At 46.6% G+C, this 16873-nt stretch overlaps 6 protein-coding genes across 8 annotated transcripts in view; 2 read left to right on the forward strand and 4 right to left on the reverse strand.

Annotated features, from left to right (window-relative positions):
* Positions 1–19: 19 nt before the first annotated feature.
* On the forward strand, positions 20–11254 carry LOC125949326 (uncharacterized). Of its 2 annotated transcripts, none has more exons than XM_049676283.1 (4): positions 20–78; positions 9549–10406; positions 10470–10799; positions 10895–11254. In XM_049676283.1, exons 2-4 carry the CDS (start codon positions 9597–9599, stop codon positions 11252–11254), a joined length of 1500 nt encoding a protein of 499 aa, XP_049532240.1. In that variant the 5' UTR covers positions 20–78; positions 9549–9596. The 2 variants fall into 2 exon arrangements, with proteins under 2 accessions (XP_049532240.1, XP_049532241.1); XM_049676284.1 differs by having other exon boundaries at positions 10470–10785; positions 10895–11144.
* On the reverse strand, positions 121–1831 carry LOC125949323 (probable cytochrome P450 304a1). The gene is made up of 3 exons (XM_049676274.1): positions 1147–1831; positions 810–1078; positions 121–750 (listed from the first exon to the last, which is right to left on the reverse strand). The coding sequence occupies exons 1-3, from the start codon at positions 1794–1796 to the stop codon at positions 125–127; spliced, it is 1545 nt and encodes a 514-aa protein (XP_049532231.1). The 5' UTR covers positions 1797–1831; the 3' UTR covers positions 121–124.
* Positions 2509–4594, reverse strand: LOC125949320 (probable cytochrome P450 304a1). Its single transcript, XM_049676267.1, has 3 exons — positions 3794–4594; positions 3381–3667; positions 2509–3309 (listed from the first exon to the last, which is right to left on the reverse strand). Exons 1-3 carry the CDS (start codon positions 4444–4446, stop codon positions 2684–2686), a joined length of 1566 nt encoding a protein of 521 aa, XP_049532224.1. The 5' UTR covers positions 4447–4594; the 3' UTR covers positions 2509–2683.
* LOC125949322 (probable cytochrome P450 304a1) lies at positions 4537–8039 on the reverse strand. 2 transcript variants are annotated; one of them, XR_007468659.1, is made up of 5 exons: positions 7463–8039; positions 6345–6642; positions 5957–6237; positions 4765–5883; positions 4537–4652 (listed from the first exon to the last, which is right to left on the reverse strand). XR_007468659.1 is itself a non-coding variant. In XM_049676273.1 (4 exons), exons 1-4 carry the CDS (start codon positions 7818–7820, stop codon positions 5267–5269), a joined length of 1554 nt encoding a protein of 517 aa, XP_049532230.1. In that variant the 5' UTR covers positions 7821–8039; the 3' UTR covers positions 4707–5266. The 2 variants fall into 2 exon arrangements, 1 of the variants encoding a protein (XP_049532230.1); XM_049676273.1 differs by lacking the exon at positions 4537–4652 and having other exon boundaries at positions 4707–5883.
* Positions 11255–11432: 178 nt separating the features above from the next.
* Positions 11433–12743, forward strand: LOC125949431 (signal peptidase complex catalytic subunit SEC11A). Its single transcript, XM_049676437.1, has 3 exons — positions 11433–11664; positions 11733–11989; positions 12057–12743. The coding sequence occupies exons 1-3, from the start codon at positions 11596–11598 to the stop codon at positions 12283–12285; spliced, it is 555 nt and encodes a 184-aa protein (XP_049532394.1). The 5' UTR covers positions 11433–11595; the 3' UTR covers positions 12286–12743.
* Positions 12744–14182: 1439 nt separating this feature from the next.
* LOC125949229 (uncharacterized) overlaps positions 14183–16873 on the reverse strand; it is a 148304-nt gene continuing 145613 nt past the window's right edge. Inside the window, exon 12 of the mRNA XM_049676050.1 lies at positions 14183–16873. This exon is cut by the window's right edge and continues 2473 nt beyond it. Within this exon, the coding sequence (XP_049532007.1) occupies positions 16686–16873 (188 nt within the window). The 3' untranslated portion in view covers positions 14183–16685.

The raw sequence follows: 16873 nt of genomic DNA on the forward strand, positions 1-16873 counted from the left end.
CATAACAAACATTTCTCGGTGCCGGTTGAGTACAAGTCGTTTTCTGTGTTCTGGATTATCCTTTATTTCCTTCCCGCGGTAAGTTAGAACGTAGTAAATGAAGTAATTAAGGTTCGGTTCAATATCATCGTGGCTCAAATAGAATCCAAAAATCCTGGGGCGACACGATGAAGTCGGAACTGCGCTTAGATAGATCCGGCAAACCATCTGAGGCACGTTGGCGCAAATTGAAGTGCTGCAACACAGCAGCCACGATCAGGAACATGGTGTTGCGGGCAAAAGTTTCTCCGGCACATAAACGCTTTCCGGAACCGAACGGCAGAGAACGATCTTTCGATAGCACAAGGCGTCCGTTATCGTCCAGGAAGCGTGCAGGACGAAAGTTTTCCGGGTCTCCCCATTCCTCCGGCTGGTTATTGACCCGCTCGAGTCCAACCAGGATCAGGGTGTTTTGTTCGATGTTGTACCCTTGGAAAGTTGTGTTTTCCATTGCCCGGTGCACGATCCCGGAAGGGACGAGCGTGTCGATACGCAAACTCTCCCGTAACGTCGCTTCGGTGTAGGGAAGGTTGGCACGGTCGCTTAGCGCCGGTAGCCTACCGTGACCAACAACATCGTCGATCTCATGCTGTATCCGCGCTACCACCTCGGGATGTAACAAAAGCCGCTCCAGAAGCATGGATAGTTGTACGGACGTTCCGGATACAGCGGGAAGGTAGAAGTCAGCCAAACTTACCACCAACTGATCGTCTGCAGGTGGTAGATTGCATTAAAGACCTGTCCGAAAACGGGACTTACTAATAACTTACGCTGAAAGGTGAAGGTTCCCTCGGACGGTACATGCCGCTGCATTTCACGCAGATAAAGATCGACGAAATGTCGGGGATGATCGGGATCGAAGCTGTGCTGCTGTCTCATCAGGAGCATCTCGACAAACCGGCACAATCCCAACATTCCATCGCGAATTTTATGGTACTTTTTCGAGAATGGGTAAATGAAGCGCATCCAAGGGAAGTAGCTGTACAATGTACCATAATCGTCTCCATTCTTTAGGAACAATAGTCCATTGCGAGCCGCACTGTAGAAGGAATGGTGTATTAATTTTCAGCCCAATCCACTCCTTCAGTCCTTAGAATGCACACTTACTTGACCAGTGTGCCGGCTTTGTCACGAGGATACCGCTCGCCTAACAGAATCTGAAGAAATGCGTTGGCAAGAGTGACGAAAAACACGTCCGGACATTTCACGTAACCGTCGGCGGACAAGAAATCGGCTTCATAATCGTGTCGCTTACCGTACTGTAACACATCGATCAGCTGCAATAGCTCACCCTCCATCTCCAGCTCGTACTGCTCCGATCGTCGGCCGAATCCGTAGTCTCGCAGATGCCGCAGGAAGAACCAACGCTGATCCTTCCAAGCTGGACCGTCGGTGAAGAAGATGCCTCGTCGGTTGAAATGCTTTTCGCGCATTCGGGCCAAAAACAGATCTGGCCTTCCATCGAATTGCCTTCGATTCAGTATCTCGCGCGCGAGCGATAGATCGTTCACGACGATCGTTGGAACACCGGCGATCGATAGACCGAGCACTTTGGTGCGATAGTACGCGGCCAATTTGTTGGCTGCCCGTTGCAAATGACGGCCGTTTATGAGTAACAACAGCGCATAATCGCCTAATATGGGCACTCTCGGTGGTCCCGGTGGATAATTCGGAGGGCGCTTGATGTTGTTAAGATAAAAGCGGAGGGAGAGCAATACACCCACGGCAATCCAAAGTAGTGCGCCTAAGGTAGCCATTGGGTGTTGCTAACGGAATGGCTCCGTTATTTGGCCAAAGACACCCTTTTATGATGAAACGTGCATGCGTGTCTAATAGTTCAATGAATGCAGCAATCCTTTCTATCACGCTATGGATTGATACTTGAACTTGGTAAGGTCTTTTACGGAATCCCATTACGTTTGAAGGGCTTTTGCTGTAAGACAATGCACGTGATGGCTTGATGAGGACCAAGCTTTTTCGGGTCTTCGTTTGCTAATCAATCTGGTACACGTCGCGATGTACTGCCCGCGATAAGTTGCAATGTTGTGATGGTCGCTCTGCTAAATGTGACCTAATTTTAGATCCAAGGTTGCACGACATTTACTGTTACCGGTTACTATCAGGACACCTGTCCATTTTCAACAATGGAATTTGGGATGGGCATTGTTTTTTTTTCATGTTACTCTATCGCTATACGGCATGACCAAATCTCGTTCTTGGATTTTCGAGGTATTTCATCGCTATTTTGCATGAACAGCTGTCGATCAATTGTAAGTTTGATATTTGTAAGCGTCGCCTTTTAAGCTATATGTAATGAACGCCGTGGCGAATACGTGACCGCGCCATTACCATTCCTGAAAATCCGGTTCTTCACGTATATATTACACTTCCTGATCACATTTCGAGTCATTTCGTCGGAGTCTATTCAGAACATACAAATAGGCAAAGATCCATATTTATGTCTATAGATAGATTAAAGCAATTATTTATTGATTACCAGTGAGAAATGTTATATTATCCCCATGGCTCTCCTGGACATTAGGTTGCTCTGGCTATGGGTACGTGTCTAATTTGCCTAATGAATGTCCCTTTTACAATGGCTTGTTTTTAAACAACCTCAGCATGGTTGGTAGCTCACAGATCTCTATCTCGGTTCAAACCGCAACCAGTAGTCCCGTGGTGTAACGATTACTCCGGTCAAACGCTTCGACACATCGGGTAACCGATCGGAGGGTGGCTGGCGAATGTTAAAGTTTTGCATGAGCGCGGCCAGTGTAAGAAACATGTTGTTTCGGGCGAACGTTTCCCCGGCACATAGCCGCTTGCCTGCACCGAACGGAAGAGACATGTCTTTCGCTAGACACAATTTACCGTTCTCATCGAGAAACCGTTCAGGGCGGAACGTTTCCGGATCGCCCCAGTATTCCTTCTGATTGTGCATCGCATCCATACCGATGATAACGATGGAATCTTTGACCAGCTCGTATCCTTGTAGCGTTGAATCCGTTTGTGTCCGGTGTGCGATCCCCGAGGGCACGAGCGTATCGATGCGCATTCCCTCCCGAAGCGTAGCCTCCGTGTAGGCGAGTTCGGGACGATCATCCAGCGTGGGTAGCCGACCCTGCCCTACAACTTGATCGATTTCCTGCTGCATCCGTGTAATCACGTGCGGATTGAGGAGTAATCGTTCCAGCAGTAACGCCAGCTGCGTGGTGGCTCCAGAGATGGCTGGAAAGAAGAAGTCCACTAGCCCCAGTATCAGCTGGTCGACTGTTAACGTGAACGGAAGCATGTGTTTAGTGAAACAGCAGGAAGAGTGTGGTGGCCGTGAACGTGCTTACGTTGGAAGGAAAACTCTTTCCCATCCTTTGGTGGTAGAGTCGTTTCTTGTTTCTTCTGCATCTCGCGGAAGTACAGATCGAGGAAGCAGCGAACGTGCGCTTCATCGTACGTTTCGCGATACTTGTTGATGACCGACTCTATGAAGGCATTAACCTTCATGCTGGAATCGCGTAAGGCGTGGTATTTTCGGGAAAACGGATACACATGGCGCAACCACGGGTAGAAACTCAATATGGTACCATAGTCGTCGCCCTTCCGTTGGAAAACCATCGCAGAGCTGCCCGTTCTGTGGTATTAAGAAAATCGAAGAAGTACAGATTAAGGTCACTCCCATACGGCCACTGAAACGCACGCACACGGATACACGGTTACACAGATAACATGGATCGTCACAGGACAGGTTTGCACTCACTCGTAAAGGATGCCGCATTCCTCGCGTGCGAATCGGTCACCCGTCACTATCTGCAGGAACGCGTTGGCAAAGGTAGCAAACAGAACGTTCGGACACTTGACGTACCCATCCTTGAAGATGGTTTTCTCATGCTCATACTTTGGTCCACCCTTCAGCATCTCGATCAAGCTGAGCAGCTCACTGTTCACTTCTGCCTCGTGTTCGGGAAAGCGGCGCCCGAATCCGTAGTCGCGGAGAAAGCGCAGGATGAACCAGCGTTGCTCCTTCCAGCTCGGTCCATCGGTGAAGAAGATGCCACGCAGATTAAAGCTCTGGTCACGAAGTCGGGCCAAAAAGAGATCAGGTCGACCGTCGAACTCTTTGCGGTTTAGGACTTCACGCGCCACGCGAAGATCGTTAACGACCACCGTTGAATAGCCGACCAGCGAGAGGCCCAGTAACTTGGTGCGATAGAAGTTGCAGAGTGCCGTTGCAGCCTTGTGCATGTGCTTGAAGTTGAGCAGTAGCATCACACCGTATCCCTCCAGGAACGGTAGATTCGGAGGTCCAGGAGGAAATTTGGATGGTCGGGGTTTAAACACTGAGCAGTACAATCGATAGAGCACCAGGGCTACGGCAGTGCCCCAGAGGAGCGTACTTGTTGTTACAAGCATCTTGGCTTGACTACTGAACCGGTTCCGAGCGATATGGTGCCTTTTTATAAGCCTGATAGTCTTCTAATGACCACGGAAGGAGAGGTTGGTAGCAGTGGCTGCTACTGCTGCGGCTTCTCCTGCTACAGGCGATAATGACTCCACGAGTTGTTTGCTGATTGACGGCATGCGAATGACTTGCTGGAGAGTAGCGTAGTATCTGCTGGCTTTGGGGATTGATAATAGACAGCACCGTGGTACGAAATAATTGAAAGAAAAAGAGTATTAATCTAAAATTACGCACTTATACAGCACGTTGATCAGCTAATCGTAACTCACCTGCGCAAGGCAACATTCTTCAATGCAGCACGTGTGTTTGAGTTTTTGCTTTGTTTATTACTTTTTGTTTGTATGCACACGTATGGATCATACAGCTATTTTTAAGAAATTAATATTTGTATTTTGCGCCGCTTTAAGCAAACCATTAAATAAGCACTCTTCGTTACCGTAAGGTAAGCAGTTGGTTAATTGCCAAAAAGGTGTCAACGACCGTATCGTCTCTCTAGCCTAGTTAAAGTTAACAGTTGACAATGACGTTAAAGATAAATATGTGTGTTAAGGTCCTTAAACGTAGCCGCATTCACTCGAGAGCATCGATTTCAAGTGGAAAACTGAAAGCCCGTTTGTTATTGATAAGCTGGTTTGCCGTGATTGCGTATTTAGTATTTTATAAGTATCACCCCATTGCTGCATAGAAACTAGTCATTTTTGGTCTCGATAAAACACATCGCACACAGTCAAAAATCAATTAAATGGTTACCATAGTGTTAGAAAAGTTTTGTTAGCGTGAAGTAAATTTGATCCAAAAGTCTGGCGCCGTACGAATCACACCGGTAAGATGTTGTGCAGGATCTGGTGCCAGCTCGGTCGCAACATTGAATTGCTGCACGAGTGTCGTGATCGTAACGAAGAGTGCATTGCGAGCGAATGTTTCACCAGCACACACCCGATGGCCGGCACCGAATGGGATGGATTTGTCCTGTTCAAGCGACAGCTTTCCGTCAGCGTCGAGGAACCGTTCCGGTTGGAACTCGTGCGGTTGGGGGAAAATATCCTCCTGGTGGTTAATGTAATCCAGTCCGTTAATCACTAGCGTACCCTTGGGTAGCTGATAACCGGCTAGTTCAGTATCCTGCGTGGTAACATGCGGTATGCCGGATGGTACTAGTGTATCGATGCGGAGAGCTTCGCGTATTACCGCCTCACAGAATGGCAAATTGGTACGATCGTCCACGCGGGGTAACCTTGCTTGACCAACCGATTGCTCGATTTCGGTCTGCATTCGTGTAACCGTCGCCGGTTGCGTTACTAAACGCTGCAAGATCAATCCCAGTTTGGCCGGGATGGCCGAGAATGCTGGTACGAGGAAGTCGGCACAACCGATTACCAGTTGATCATCTAAATAGAATGCGAAAACATGGATTCCAATGATTTCATCATGCGATGTCGCTGCTAATGGGTCGTGACTTACATTCGAATCCAAAGCAGTCCGATCCTGTGGTGATGTTGCTTCCGGTGCGCTTGATCTCCCGTAGGTACGCATCAATGAAGCACCGGATGTCGGCTTCGTTGTACGTTTTCTCACATTGTTCTGCCAGCGATCGGATGACAGCGTTGGCCTTCTGGTTCACTTCTCGTAGCACTCGGTAGCGACTAAAGCCAGGTAGAATGTAACGAATCCAGGGTACGTAGCTAAGCGCCAGGCCGTAATCGTCACCTTGGCGATGGAAAGCGAGCGAGTTGGCACCAACACTGTGACGTGCAAAGAAGCGAGAGTAAGGTGTGATAGAATGATGTGTGGCAGAATTGTGGTGATGAAAAGATAAATAATCACGATCTCGATGAAAAGTTTGGCTTACTCGAAGAGTACTGCTTGATCTTCGCGCTCCAATCGCGATGCAGTCAGCATGCGCAGTATAACGTTGGAAAAAAGGGCAAAGAAGAGTTGTGGGCAACGGGCATAGCCTGCCTCGTTCAGCAATGACTTCTCATGCTCATATTGTGGCCCCTCCTTCAGTAGGCTGATCAGTTCCGTTAGTCCCGACTCTAGATCCTGCTCTACCGTGTCGTTTCGCCGCCCGAATCCGTATTCGTGTAGGGTTTTCAGGAAAAACTTCCTCTGCTCTCGCCAACTCTCCCCGTCCGTGAAGAAGATGCCTAATGATGAAAAATAATAGAATCAATTTGGTGAAGGCAATCGTTTGTACTATGAATATGGTTATTGTTTGCTTCATTAATTAGAACTGCAAAAGAATCGATGGAACCAGTTCATGTTCACCAGTTCCAGTTCATGAATCCAAATGGTTGCTGAAATGCTTTCGATCAGCATAAAAGAGATCGTATATCCACTCAGACCAAGTTATTGTATCTAAAGCAACAACAGATGTGTAAACAACACTCTGAAAAACCATTTTTGATACGCATATTTAACCTTTTAATTTACGTCTGCCGTCGGCCTATATCACGAACACCTAAAGCGTGGCAGATCATGTTCGGCATCAGTAGAATTCGAGAACTTAATCATGTATGAACAATAATTTAAGAATAACTTCGATCATCATTCATTGAATATAAACACTGTTCATTCCATCCAATAGTATACATCTGCTTCCAAGCAGAGCAATACTACAATACTCTTTGGGAGATAAGAACGGGTCCCCTGCCATCATCTGTTGCCAGCGATTTCCAAGCCAAACGAGAGTGATGGTTTTATTTGCAAAACAAAAATAGATATGACACACATAAAGCAATCTTTGAAAGGCGTGTTAAAGTGAACTATCAGGGATCCAATGAACAACTGTTTTGCGTGCTGCATATGCTGTGTTCGATTCAATTGTGGCTCTACGAGCTACAAAGCCAACAACACCACGCTTAAACGCATCGAAATCCCTTACTATCATGGTATAATGGCGAAATCTGTCTGCATTGCTGAGGTAATCATTGTGTCCTCCACATAAGGATATGTAAACAGCCTTACCTCGTCTTGCGTACCGCTCATCGCGAAGCCGTGCTAGAAACAGGTCCGGTCTCCCATCGAACTCACTGCGCTGTAGCACCTGACGAACGAGGGTATGATCGTTCACGATCACGGCCGGTAGCGGGCCCAGATGCAGTCCAATCACATTGCTGCGGTACAGCTCACTCAACCTAGCAGCGGCCCGATGCAGATGACGATAGTTCAGGGCCAGTAGGAAAGGGTAACTACCGAGCAATGGAACACGCGGTGGTCCAGGTGGGAAGCGATCCGATGGACGATAGCGAATGTATCTTATCACAACCGACACAATCAGGGCAACGAACGCCGCAATAATGAGTTCCGATATCGACGATATCATGGTGTTTGGCGGCGATTAGACACAGTCTAGGTCAATGGGCTTTGTGTTTGTACTTTGAACTTGGTGCAATTAAAAGGGTTCCCTTTGCTCTTCTCAACGGCCCTAGATCCGAGCTCGGTGATGGTTCACGTGCGACTAAATTGGGGTGCCCAACGGCTGACCTGTATTGGATTGTCTGCCGCTGGCAACTGGTGTTTGGTGTATATGTGTCTCCAAAGGCGCGCAGCAACACTTCCAGAGCTCTGCCTATGCTGGAGAAGAAGCGTCGCTATCCTTCTCTCAATCTACCTAGGGTGCGGACGATGATGTACGGGATGGCGTCGTTTGTATTTTTAGAAGACGCAAAACCGCTTCTTTCTTCACACGCAATAGACGACCGTTTGGAACCACCCTAGCGGGGCATGGTTGGAGGAGAACACGAGACGCCTTTCTATTCCGGGTTTATAAAGCAGGCAGCATGCTGATGGAATAGGGGTTACCGCGTGCGCGTCTACGTCGTTTTATGGATCAATCCACCGAAGTATGGGACGGACGATGAGGGGTTCGGAAACACTTCTCCCTTTCCGGCCGCGCATTCTGTTTTGCTTGCGATGGCATCCTAGGGAAGAAGGAAGGGGTCGCCGCTTGCTTATTGCGTAAGTGTTGTACACGTGTCGGCTGCAAACTCGGTTACCATGGTCACGGCAGAATTTGTTTCGGAAGTAGATGCCGTAATCAGATTGCCGTCGGACCTGCTTAACGACAAGTGACAAGGTAGACATGGTAAACGGTCCGAATGTTGCGGCCCAAACGAGATGTATCTCAAAGATGATGGTCACCATTATCACCATTATTTTTGTTTCATTTCTGGTTCGCTGGACATTAGATAGTTGAATCTTTCGACCACAGGTTTGCTGGACTGTAACCAAACCAGATGACGACCAGATATAACCGATGGTGGTGGGATGGTGTAGAGGCTAACCGGACACCATTGGCCGGAGTTTCAAAACAATGTAAACAAAGAACGGCAGCTCTCCATGGGGCTTTTGCATACTGCGCATCGACAAATGATTGACCAGGCCAGGCGGCCGGGGGGCTAAGCACATGATCGCATAGATGCAAATCCGTTACGTTGGCCATGAAATTATTTGTCCAGCAATGGACTTTATTTCATTGCTGGCGACAGCAGCGGATTACACTGAAGGTCGCGAAAGGCCATCATCTACCGATCGTACTTTTGATGATCTTGTTTAGTGCTTATCTAGCATGGTTTGCCGAATGATGGACTGTTGTTTGCAGTGACATTAAAAAGGATCATAAAAATCAAATCAAATGCACGAAACAGATTGACGGACTTACCATCTGCTTTGCTTTAGCTACACCCGTTATCTCCGGGCGAATTCAAAATCATGACCAACATTTGATTAAGGCTGCGAAAAAACAAAATTCGGTATGCGATTGTTTTTTTGTGAAGATTCATATAACGCCATAGTGCTACTGCCTTTTAATCGTTGTTTATTGCGACCAAAAAACTGGTCGTAAAATTGTGCGGTCAAAAGTGCAACTCGTGCTCGTTGGTTGTGCTTAACGAGGTCGCTATTTTAGCATCTGTTTGTATTGGGCTTGACGACTGCTTATAAATAATTTGTTTTTTGTTTAATATTCCGTGCATCACTTGCTTTTGGGGGCTCTTTCAATTAACAAACCAAAAACCAAATCATTTTTTAATTTTAAGTTTATTTTACTTAGGTTAATTAGCATACAATCCTCTCTACCGCACGGGACACTCGTCCGAGTATGGAACTGGCCGACTCAAGCACGGTGGATCGTGCGACGGAATTAATCAGATGCTGCAGGGTTCCGCGCATTAACGTCAACATTGCTGATGAAGCGCTACAGCGTGCCAATTTTGAGCACTTTCTGCACGTGTTGGAGGCGTCGCTACCGGTGGTCTTTGATTTGATAGCAAACTGGGGCGCCGCGTTAACCGGGTACGATCAGTACCGCGCAGATGATAATGTCCAGTTCAAGACGGATCTGGCGCTCGTAATAACCGAACAGTATAACGATGGCAAACCGGGAGAGCTGCTAGAATATCAAACGGAATCCGTAGCCCTACGTCAGCGTATCAATCAGTTCTATCAAAGTGCAGAGCTTGAGCAGCTGTTGACGGGCAGTGGTGGTGATCGGGTGTTACATCGCCTGTACGACCACTATCGGCGCGTGCTAACCGAGCAAGAATGGAAACATCATCCGGCAGCCGTTGCAGGGTTTGTGCGAATCGTGGAGTTCTTATACGGCCCATTTCCCCTGACGAACCCAGTTGAGCTGAATGATGATACAGCGGCGTTCATACTGTCCGTTGGCGTCACGCTGGTTGAGTTTTTCGATCCATCGTATCAGCGAATGGGACTTCAGTTGTTCTGTGTCCTTTTGGGACCTCGTCACAAACTCGTAATGCGGCGTACGAACATTCACCAGGTGGTGTACAGTAATGCAATCAAACTGACTGCCAAGTGCAAACAGGAGCTGTTCCTTGATGCACTATGGAAGTGTATCTATCAGTATGTTGAGCTGGAGGAAAGTAGTTTTAATGATTTTTCGAAGGTAGGTGCTGGCGGGGCTGTTCAAGCGATTGGATTGTACCTTAAAGTTGATCTTTTATCACAGTGGAACACGATCGACGATATAATGGAAACGTTGTTGAACGGGCTGATGTTTGAATCGAATCTCGCTGCATCCAGTATTTATTTGTTGTACCTGCTGAAACTGCTAGCTATCGATCTGCCAAACTACATAATCGACGAGTTGGATGAACTACAATCGATCGACCGAAAGTGCCATCTGTACGAACCGGTGTGCGAGCAGCTTCGCCAGGATTGCTTGGGTGGTTTCCACAATCGCCGCTACTACCGGTGGGTAAAGCGAATTATCGAGATGCTCCCACATGAGGCACTAAAGTGCCAAGGTAACACCCGACTGCATGGTAAATATTGTCATGTACGTAGCGAGCGAGCGTCGCATGCCGGCTGCCGTTTTAGCATAACGAATTTTAACGGATTTTTCCTTTTTTTATTTCTGCGTCGTTTTTACAGGGGGTACACTTACTCTTCATACTGGTCACGTTCCCGATCGAACCGGAAGCGCTCAAGCCGGTCCATATAAAGATCCAATCGAATCTGGTCGAGTTCCTAAATGTGTTTAAGCAGTACGAAAAGCGGCAGAGTATGGTCGCATCAGAGCGCAGTCATGTTTCGAACGAATTCGTTTACTGCCTCAAAGGACTGGTGTCCATTAGCAAAACGATGCTATGTTTTCTCACTTCGCTGGCCGGCTTCTACTTTCCAGAGCATCCCGACATGGCCACCCTTGGACGGCAGCTAGCCAACGAGTATGCCGATTGTGATTCCATTATGTACAATTGTATGCAGAGCTTGATTGAAAAACTACGCTAAAAGGTAGCACTACCGTAGATTGTGATTGAATATTTTCCGAAAAGTGATTCGATTTAACGACAGTTTCGAATGCCGTGCCATAATTGAAGTGCTATAAAAAGTGGCCCTCGCAGCAAAAGCCGGATTTGCTCACTATGCTCACTAGGCTCGCTATTTGGCTCACTATGGCAGCTAAGCCTCACGGACACGTAAGTAAGTTTGTGTGGAGCGAGGCAGCCAAACGAAATTTCCACTCTATTTTCACGGGAATCGTTTGTGTTCGGTACGGGACAGGGTGAAAATCCGACCTAACTTGTTCCGTCTTTGTGGAAAATCCACAGTTTCAGTCTAACGATCTCACAATGGGTATGATGGAAAGCCTCGGACTGAGCGGTCTCGCTGGTGGCGTCCAGCGGATGGACAAGCGACAGGTGAGTGCTTTGTAGCGGCGTTTATGGCTAAAATATGATTTCTAATGCAATTCCCTCCTTGCCTACAGTTTCTGTTTCAAATGCTGAGCTTCGGCATGATCGTCTCTTCGGCACTGATGATCTGGAAGGGCCTGATGGTCGTTACCGGCAGCGAGTCCCCGATTGTTGTGGTGTTGAGCGGAAGCATGGAACCGGCGTTCCACCGTGGCGACTTGCTGTTTCTCACGAATCAGGATGAACCGGTGCGAGTAGGTGAAATTGTGGTGTTCAAAATCGAAGGCCGTGATATTCCGATCGTCCACCGGGTCATCAAGCTGCACGAGAAGTAGGTTGATGCGAGGAGACTCCCGCCTGCCGAATGTTTTGTTAATTTGCTTTTACTCTGGTTCCAGGAGTAACGGAACGGTCAAGTTCTTGACGAAGGGTGATAACAACTCCGTCGATGACCGAGGCCTGTACGCACCTGGTCAGCTGTGGTTAACGAAAAAGGATATTGTGGGACGAGCAAGAGGCTTTCTGCCATATGTTGGCATGATCACGATCTACATGAACGAGTATCCTAAGCTAAAGTTCGGCATTCTCGGCTTGCTAGCGCTATATGTACTCCTGCATAGGGAATGAACGTAGCCTGATCATGTCTTCTCGCCGTCGACACAATTTCCTTTTTTCGTACTAAACGCTCCGTGGTTTATTGTTCCACCAACTGCAAGAATCTGCCAGCGGGACGCTCGTCAGACGGTATTCGACTGTTGCCTGCATTCAATTCAGCGGCGTACATAAAACACAAATTAAAAGGTAAAGAATAAAAATGGAAAACATAATGACTTAAAAATGCTGTGCGTGATTCGGTCGTATTACATTTCACTCTCTGTTCTACTCTTTCCGAACATAAGAAGTATAATAAGGACTTTGTTGTGTGGATATTTTTCCTGAATAATGAGTAAATGTGAGAAAAATTGAGTGATGAAACTTTAAAGCATATTGTGTTCAATCTTGGGACACATCAACAAAAATCAACCAACAGTAAGGGACTTGAATAAAAGCTCTCCAGACATTTAAAGCGGGTTTCTCGAATTTGTATTTTGGGCAAATAAGTCGTAAAGAAAAAAATAGAAAAAAAATCATTTAAGTTTAAATTTAATAATATAAGTCGCTTAGACACATGTTCGATAGCTTATCTCACGGTGTTAGGTCTCTACCTAGTTGTTTTAAATTCAGTTACGAATGCGTTAAGTAGGGCGCATCAAATAGAGTAATAGTTCGTGTAGCGTGAACGTAGGATAGGTAATGAGAGAATCTAGCGATAACAGTCTAGGTTACATAAAAACACTGAAAGAACATCAATAGGAGTATGCCAAAACCAGCATGCATCTTAACGAAACATGGGAAAATGTAAACGAAAGTTGTGCAACGCACAGATATGCAGCTATCGCCTAGTGAAGGCCTGAAACACGAAATCATTGATCAGTCCTCGATCAGTGGAAATGCGTTTTATGGCACAAAAGGAACGCGGAAAGTGAAATATTTGAACAAAATGTACAGAACCACCCAAGATCTGTTTAAAAAATTAAAAAAACGGAGAATAAAACTGAGTGATTATGGATGGAACCAAAAGAACCCGTCTTCCCAACTTTTCGAATCCGAAATCCGCCTGAAGCTTAGCTGTATCCAGATATTGACTTCGGAATTCCGCAGTATTCGCCATTGCCTTTTTGATTCAGTTGAAAAGCAGAGATCGGGGCCAGGGGCCGATGCTGTCCTCTTGATAGTACTAGGAATGGATTTGGTTTCGGAACGTGTTTTCTATAGTTTACGTTCTAACCAAAAGAAATAAAACGGCATTCAATCAAACTTAAGCAAAGAAAAGAGAACCACGGTGTCTTTTGTATAATTTTGTTTTATTTCTCATCCGCCAGATCATTAATTAGCTAACGGTCACACAACACCAGCCTATACTGCTCTACCCATTCTGAACCAGAACACAGCAAGTGTGCTATACCACATATACACCATTTCATTGTATGTCTTCTTTCGCATGATTGTTCCACCTGCTGTACCAACAGCGAGTTATTCCTTAATGCTTTTGCCGATTCGGTGTGAGAATGTGTGTTTACTTCGTAATAAAGAGCCGTTGTCCCGTCTCTGCAACAGCATGGCAGCATGGTATGCTTTGGTTATGATTATAAGCTTTTCACCATCATATCGACTCCACAGGCCATTCCGTCCATCTATGCTTCTTTGAAATTGCAGTCGAGGTTTCGCGATAGGAATTTGAAACGTTGGACATGGGATTCGATCCCGCAAAATGCAAAGAATGATGATGTTTTGGATAGAAAGTTGCATTGGAAAATATACGAAACAAACAGGTTTCCAGCTATTAAAACACAACCAGGCATGGTAACCCTAGTTACAGCAGTACAAAATGGAATGGTGCTCTTGGATGGTGATGCAGCGAGTCTACTTCGACAGCACAAATAAAGATCACGATTGGGCTGAGCTGACTACAACATCCATATGCCACATCGAATTCCGCACGATCCTCTCGCATGTTTGCTCATCTATTGCTAACAATGTACAGCCGATTCGGTTGGTAGTGTTCTGTTCTGTTGCCCTTCCAATTTACGGTGCTGGGTTAACAAATAATTGCATTGCGTGTATGTGTGTGTGTGTTAAGTGTGCAGAGGTGTGCACTATCAGGTCAGTGATAATTGAGCTGGTAACCTGTGGAAAAACGCGCTTTATAAAAGTGCAATTTTGCGCATGTTTTGCGTGAGGTGGTGTATGTATACGGAGGGGGGGCGGACTAGAGGCTCATGATTGCGAGTGCGTCCGTGAACGGAAGCGAAGGACCGTTAAAGTCGTTAGCAAAATGTGCAAAAAACACAAGCGCTCCCTTTCCTTTCGCATCGATCGGGCAAGAAAGCAACATTTGCGCCCATTTCCTTTCGTTCGTTCGCCATCTTTCCTTATTTGCTGCTTCTCCTGCTCCTGTTGCTGCTGCTGCTGCGGCTGCTGGTAGTGCTGATTGACCGTTTTGTTTATTGTTAGCTGCGTGTAAGCGTGGCGCGGCTCCTGCTTTCACCCATCCAGCATGTTAACTTACACATCTTCGGGAAAATATAAATATAAATTTACATTCATTTTACATACCTACGGTTGCCGGGTTTCGTGCAACACCGCAAGCCACACCCGTCCGTTTGCTTGCTTCCGCCGTGATAGGTTTTGGGTGTATTTTTGTGTTTTTTTCCTCCATTATCGGGAAGTTTTTTTTTGTTTGATGTTTTGTTCATTTTTTTTTATTATTTCCATTATTTTCTCCCTGTTCATCTTTCATTCGCTCCTGCTGTTCGCTTGTTAGTTGGTTTACCTTAACGCTAGGAGTTTCTATAAGATTAGAATCACATTTAACTTATATGTTTAGTTGTTTTTTCCCCTCTCATCCTTCTCTCTATTAGTTCTACCATCTCGTTGCACCTTCGCTCGTTCTCTCTCTCTTTCTCTTTCTGTTTACTATTTCTCGGTGGTCCGAGGTGGTTTTGATCTTGCTTTCACATTACGTTTACACCCTATGCGGAATACTTTAATGCTGTATATTCTTTACATAACTCCACGGAACCGTGCTGTTGCGTGAGAATGGACTGTTCCGATATTATTGTTTCTTCCTGCTGTTAGCTTGATTTGCTTTCACACATTTCTGCCATTTTTTTCCCACCCGTTTCACACCGAAAGCGTTCGAGTTTAGCACACAATACAGCATCGCACGATACTGCAACTACCTGCCAGGCTTTATATACACAACGCACATCCGGCAGCGGAACACATTTACAACCCGTGTGTCTCGCTTTCGCATCCGTTTCCGTGCGTGTCGATTTGCGATCCGCCATCCGCAACGAAAACATGAAGTTATGTTTAAGACACGAGATATGTGTGAGGAAGAAGGTAAGGTAAGCAACAGATCGATGGAGTGACCGGCTCATAGTGAGGAGCACGAATCATCCCACGTACACACATGCACTTTCTCTCTCACACACACACGCGCACAGACATACGCATAATAGGCAAAGTAAAAAAAAACAGTAGATCTAAAACGTAAAAATCGCAGAAACTGGCTACTTCGTGGCCTCCTTCGTATGAGCTCTTTCTTTTCAAAAATATATGCCCATAAAATACACATCCATTTCACTGTCTCTTCTATCTCTTTCTCTCCCTCTCTTTCGCTCTCTCTCTCTCTCTCTTTCTCTCTCTCTCTCTATCTCTCTCTCTACCATTTTCTCTTTTTCTAGTGATATGATGTCACAGGTCGTACATACGGCTTATCATCCACACCAGGATCAGTTCGATCTCGCGAATGTGTGTGTGTGTGTGTGTGTGTGTGTGTGTGTGTGTGTGTGTGTGTGTGTGTGTGTGTGTATGTGTGTGTGACGCTTCCACGTGTCATCCAAGCAGACTTCCAAGCGATCAAAACTCATATAAAACAGGTTTATCTTACAGGTTAACCTGGCTTGTGAGAGGGGAAGAAGGAAGGAGGGAAACACCACCTTTCGTTTCTACTATCGGGCTTCGCTCGATCGATCCCAGTCACACACACACGTACACACATACACACACACACACACCATCAGTAGGTGATCGCGAGTATTACTACACATTCACGTTCGAGAGGAAGCAACATTTTCCACATTCCGCGGGACGTATGATCGCTTCCGATCGTACGACCGGCAGGGGGACAGCAGTTTGTTCTAATTGGCACTTGTTAAAAAAAATGTGAATCCCAAAAACCACACACCAGGCGCCTCCATTCGTCGTTCGACCGACCACCACCGGGCGCCTCCATTCGCGGAGCAGCAAGAAGAAAAAAGATCAAACTCCACAATTTCACCATCGGTCGATGGAATTGATACGATCGTGACGCAAGAGAGCGAAGCCAGGTCCAAGGTCCAGAAGGTGTCTGGATTGGCCCAACGGTGGCCATTCTATCCGTGCCGACTGTCCGTCGCTGGCCAATAGTTATAAAAGCATTGTTATCTATCGCTGACAAGATTCTCGACATCCGAAACCATCACCTCGAGGTCGGAAGGCAGCGGTTCGTCAAGGGGTTTGCTGCTGCGTGTGGCCGCCGCCAGGGCAGCACCGGCGGAGACGGGCCACTCGAACGGACGCTGAGCTTTCGAGTTGCTATCCGGGTCCGCACAGGAGGAGGTGTGTGGTC

The sequence above is a fragment of the Anopheles darlingi genome, chromosome 2 (genome assembly GCF_943734745.1).
Source record: "Anopheles darlingi chromosome 2, idAnoDarlMG_H_01, whole genome shotgun sequence".
Classification (NCBI taxonomy): Eukaryota; Metazoa; Arthropoda; class Insecta; order Diptera; family Culicidae; genus Anopheles; species Anopheles darlingi.

Coding starts and splice junctions, on each gene's coding strand:
- LOC125949323 (XM_049676274.1), bottom strand. CDS start 1,796: ATGGCTACCTTAGGCGCACTACTTTGGATTGCCGTGGGTGTATTGCTC. Junction 1,079..1,146: donor AAAGCCGGCACACTGGTCAA/GTAAGTGTGCAT, acceptor TTCCTTCTACAG/TGCGGCTCGCAATGGACTAT. Junction 751..809: donor GGGAACCTTCACCTTTCAGC/GTAAGTTATTAG, acceptor TACCACCTGCAG/ACGATCAGTTGGTGGTAAGT.
- LOC125949320 (XM_049676267.1), bottom strand. CDS start 4,446: ATGCTTGTAACAACAAGTACGCTCCTCTGGGGCACTGCCGTAGCCCTG. Junction 3,668..3,793: donor GAATGCGGCATCCTTTACGA/GTGAGTGCAAAC, acceptor TTAATACCACAG/AACGGGCAGCTCTGCGATGG. Junction 3,310..3,380: donor GAAAGAGTTTTCCTTCCAAC/GTAAGCACGTTC, acceptor TCACGTTAACAG/TCGACCAGCTGATACTGGGG.
- LOC125949322 (XM_049676273.1), bottom strand. CDS start 7,820: ATGATATCGTCGATATCGGAACTCATTATTGCGGCGTTCGTTGCCCTG. Junction 6,238..6,344: donor GATCAAGCAGTACTCTTCGA/GTAAGCCAAACT, acceptor TGCACGTCACAG/TGTTGGTGCCAACTCGCTCG. Junction 5,884..5,956: donor GGACTGCTTTGGATTCGAAT/GTAAGTCACGAC, acceptor CATTCTATTTAG/ATGATCAACTGGTAATCGGT.
- LOC125949326 (XM_049676283.1), top strand. CDS start 9,597: ATGGAACTGGCCGACTCAAGCACGGTGGATCGTGCGACGGAATTAATC. Junction 10,407..10,469: donor GTTTTAATGATTTTTCGAAG/GTAGGTGCTGGC, acceptor CTTTTATCACAG/TGGAACACGATCGACGATAT. Junction 10,800..10,894: donor TGCATGGTAAATATTGTCAT/GTACGTAGCGAG, acceptor TCGTTTTTACAG/GGGGTACACTTACTCTTCAT.
- LOC125949431 (XM_049676437.1), top strand. CDS start 11,596: ATGGGTATGATGGAAAGCCTCGGACTGAGCGGTCTCGCTGGTGGCGTC. Junction 11,665..11,732: donor AGCGGATGGACAAGCGACAG/GTGAGTGCTTTG, acceptor CCTTGCCTACAG/TTTCTGTTTCAAATGCTGAG. Junction 11,990..12,056: donor GTCATCAAGCTGCACGAGAA/GTAGGTTGATGC, acceptor CTCTGGTTCCAG/GAGTAACGGAACGGTCAAGT.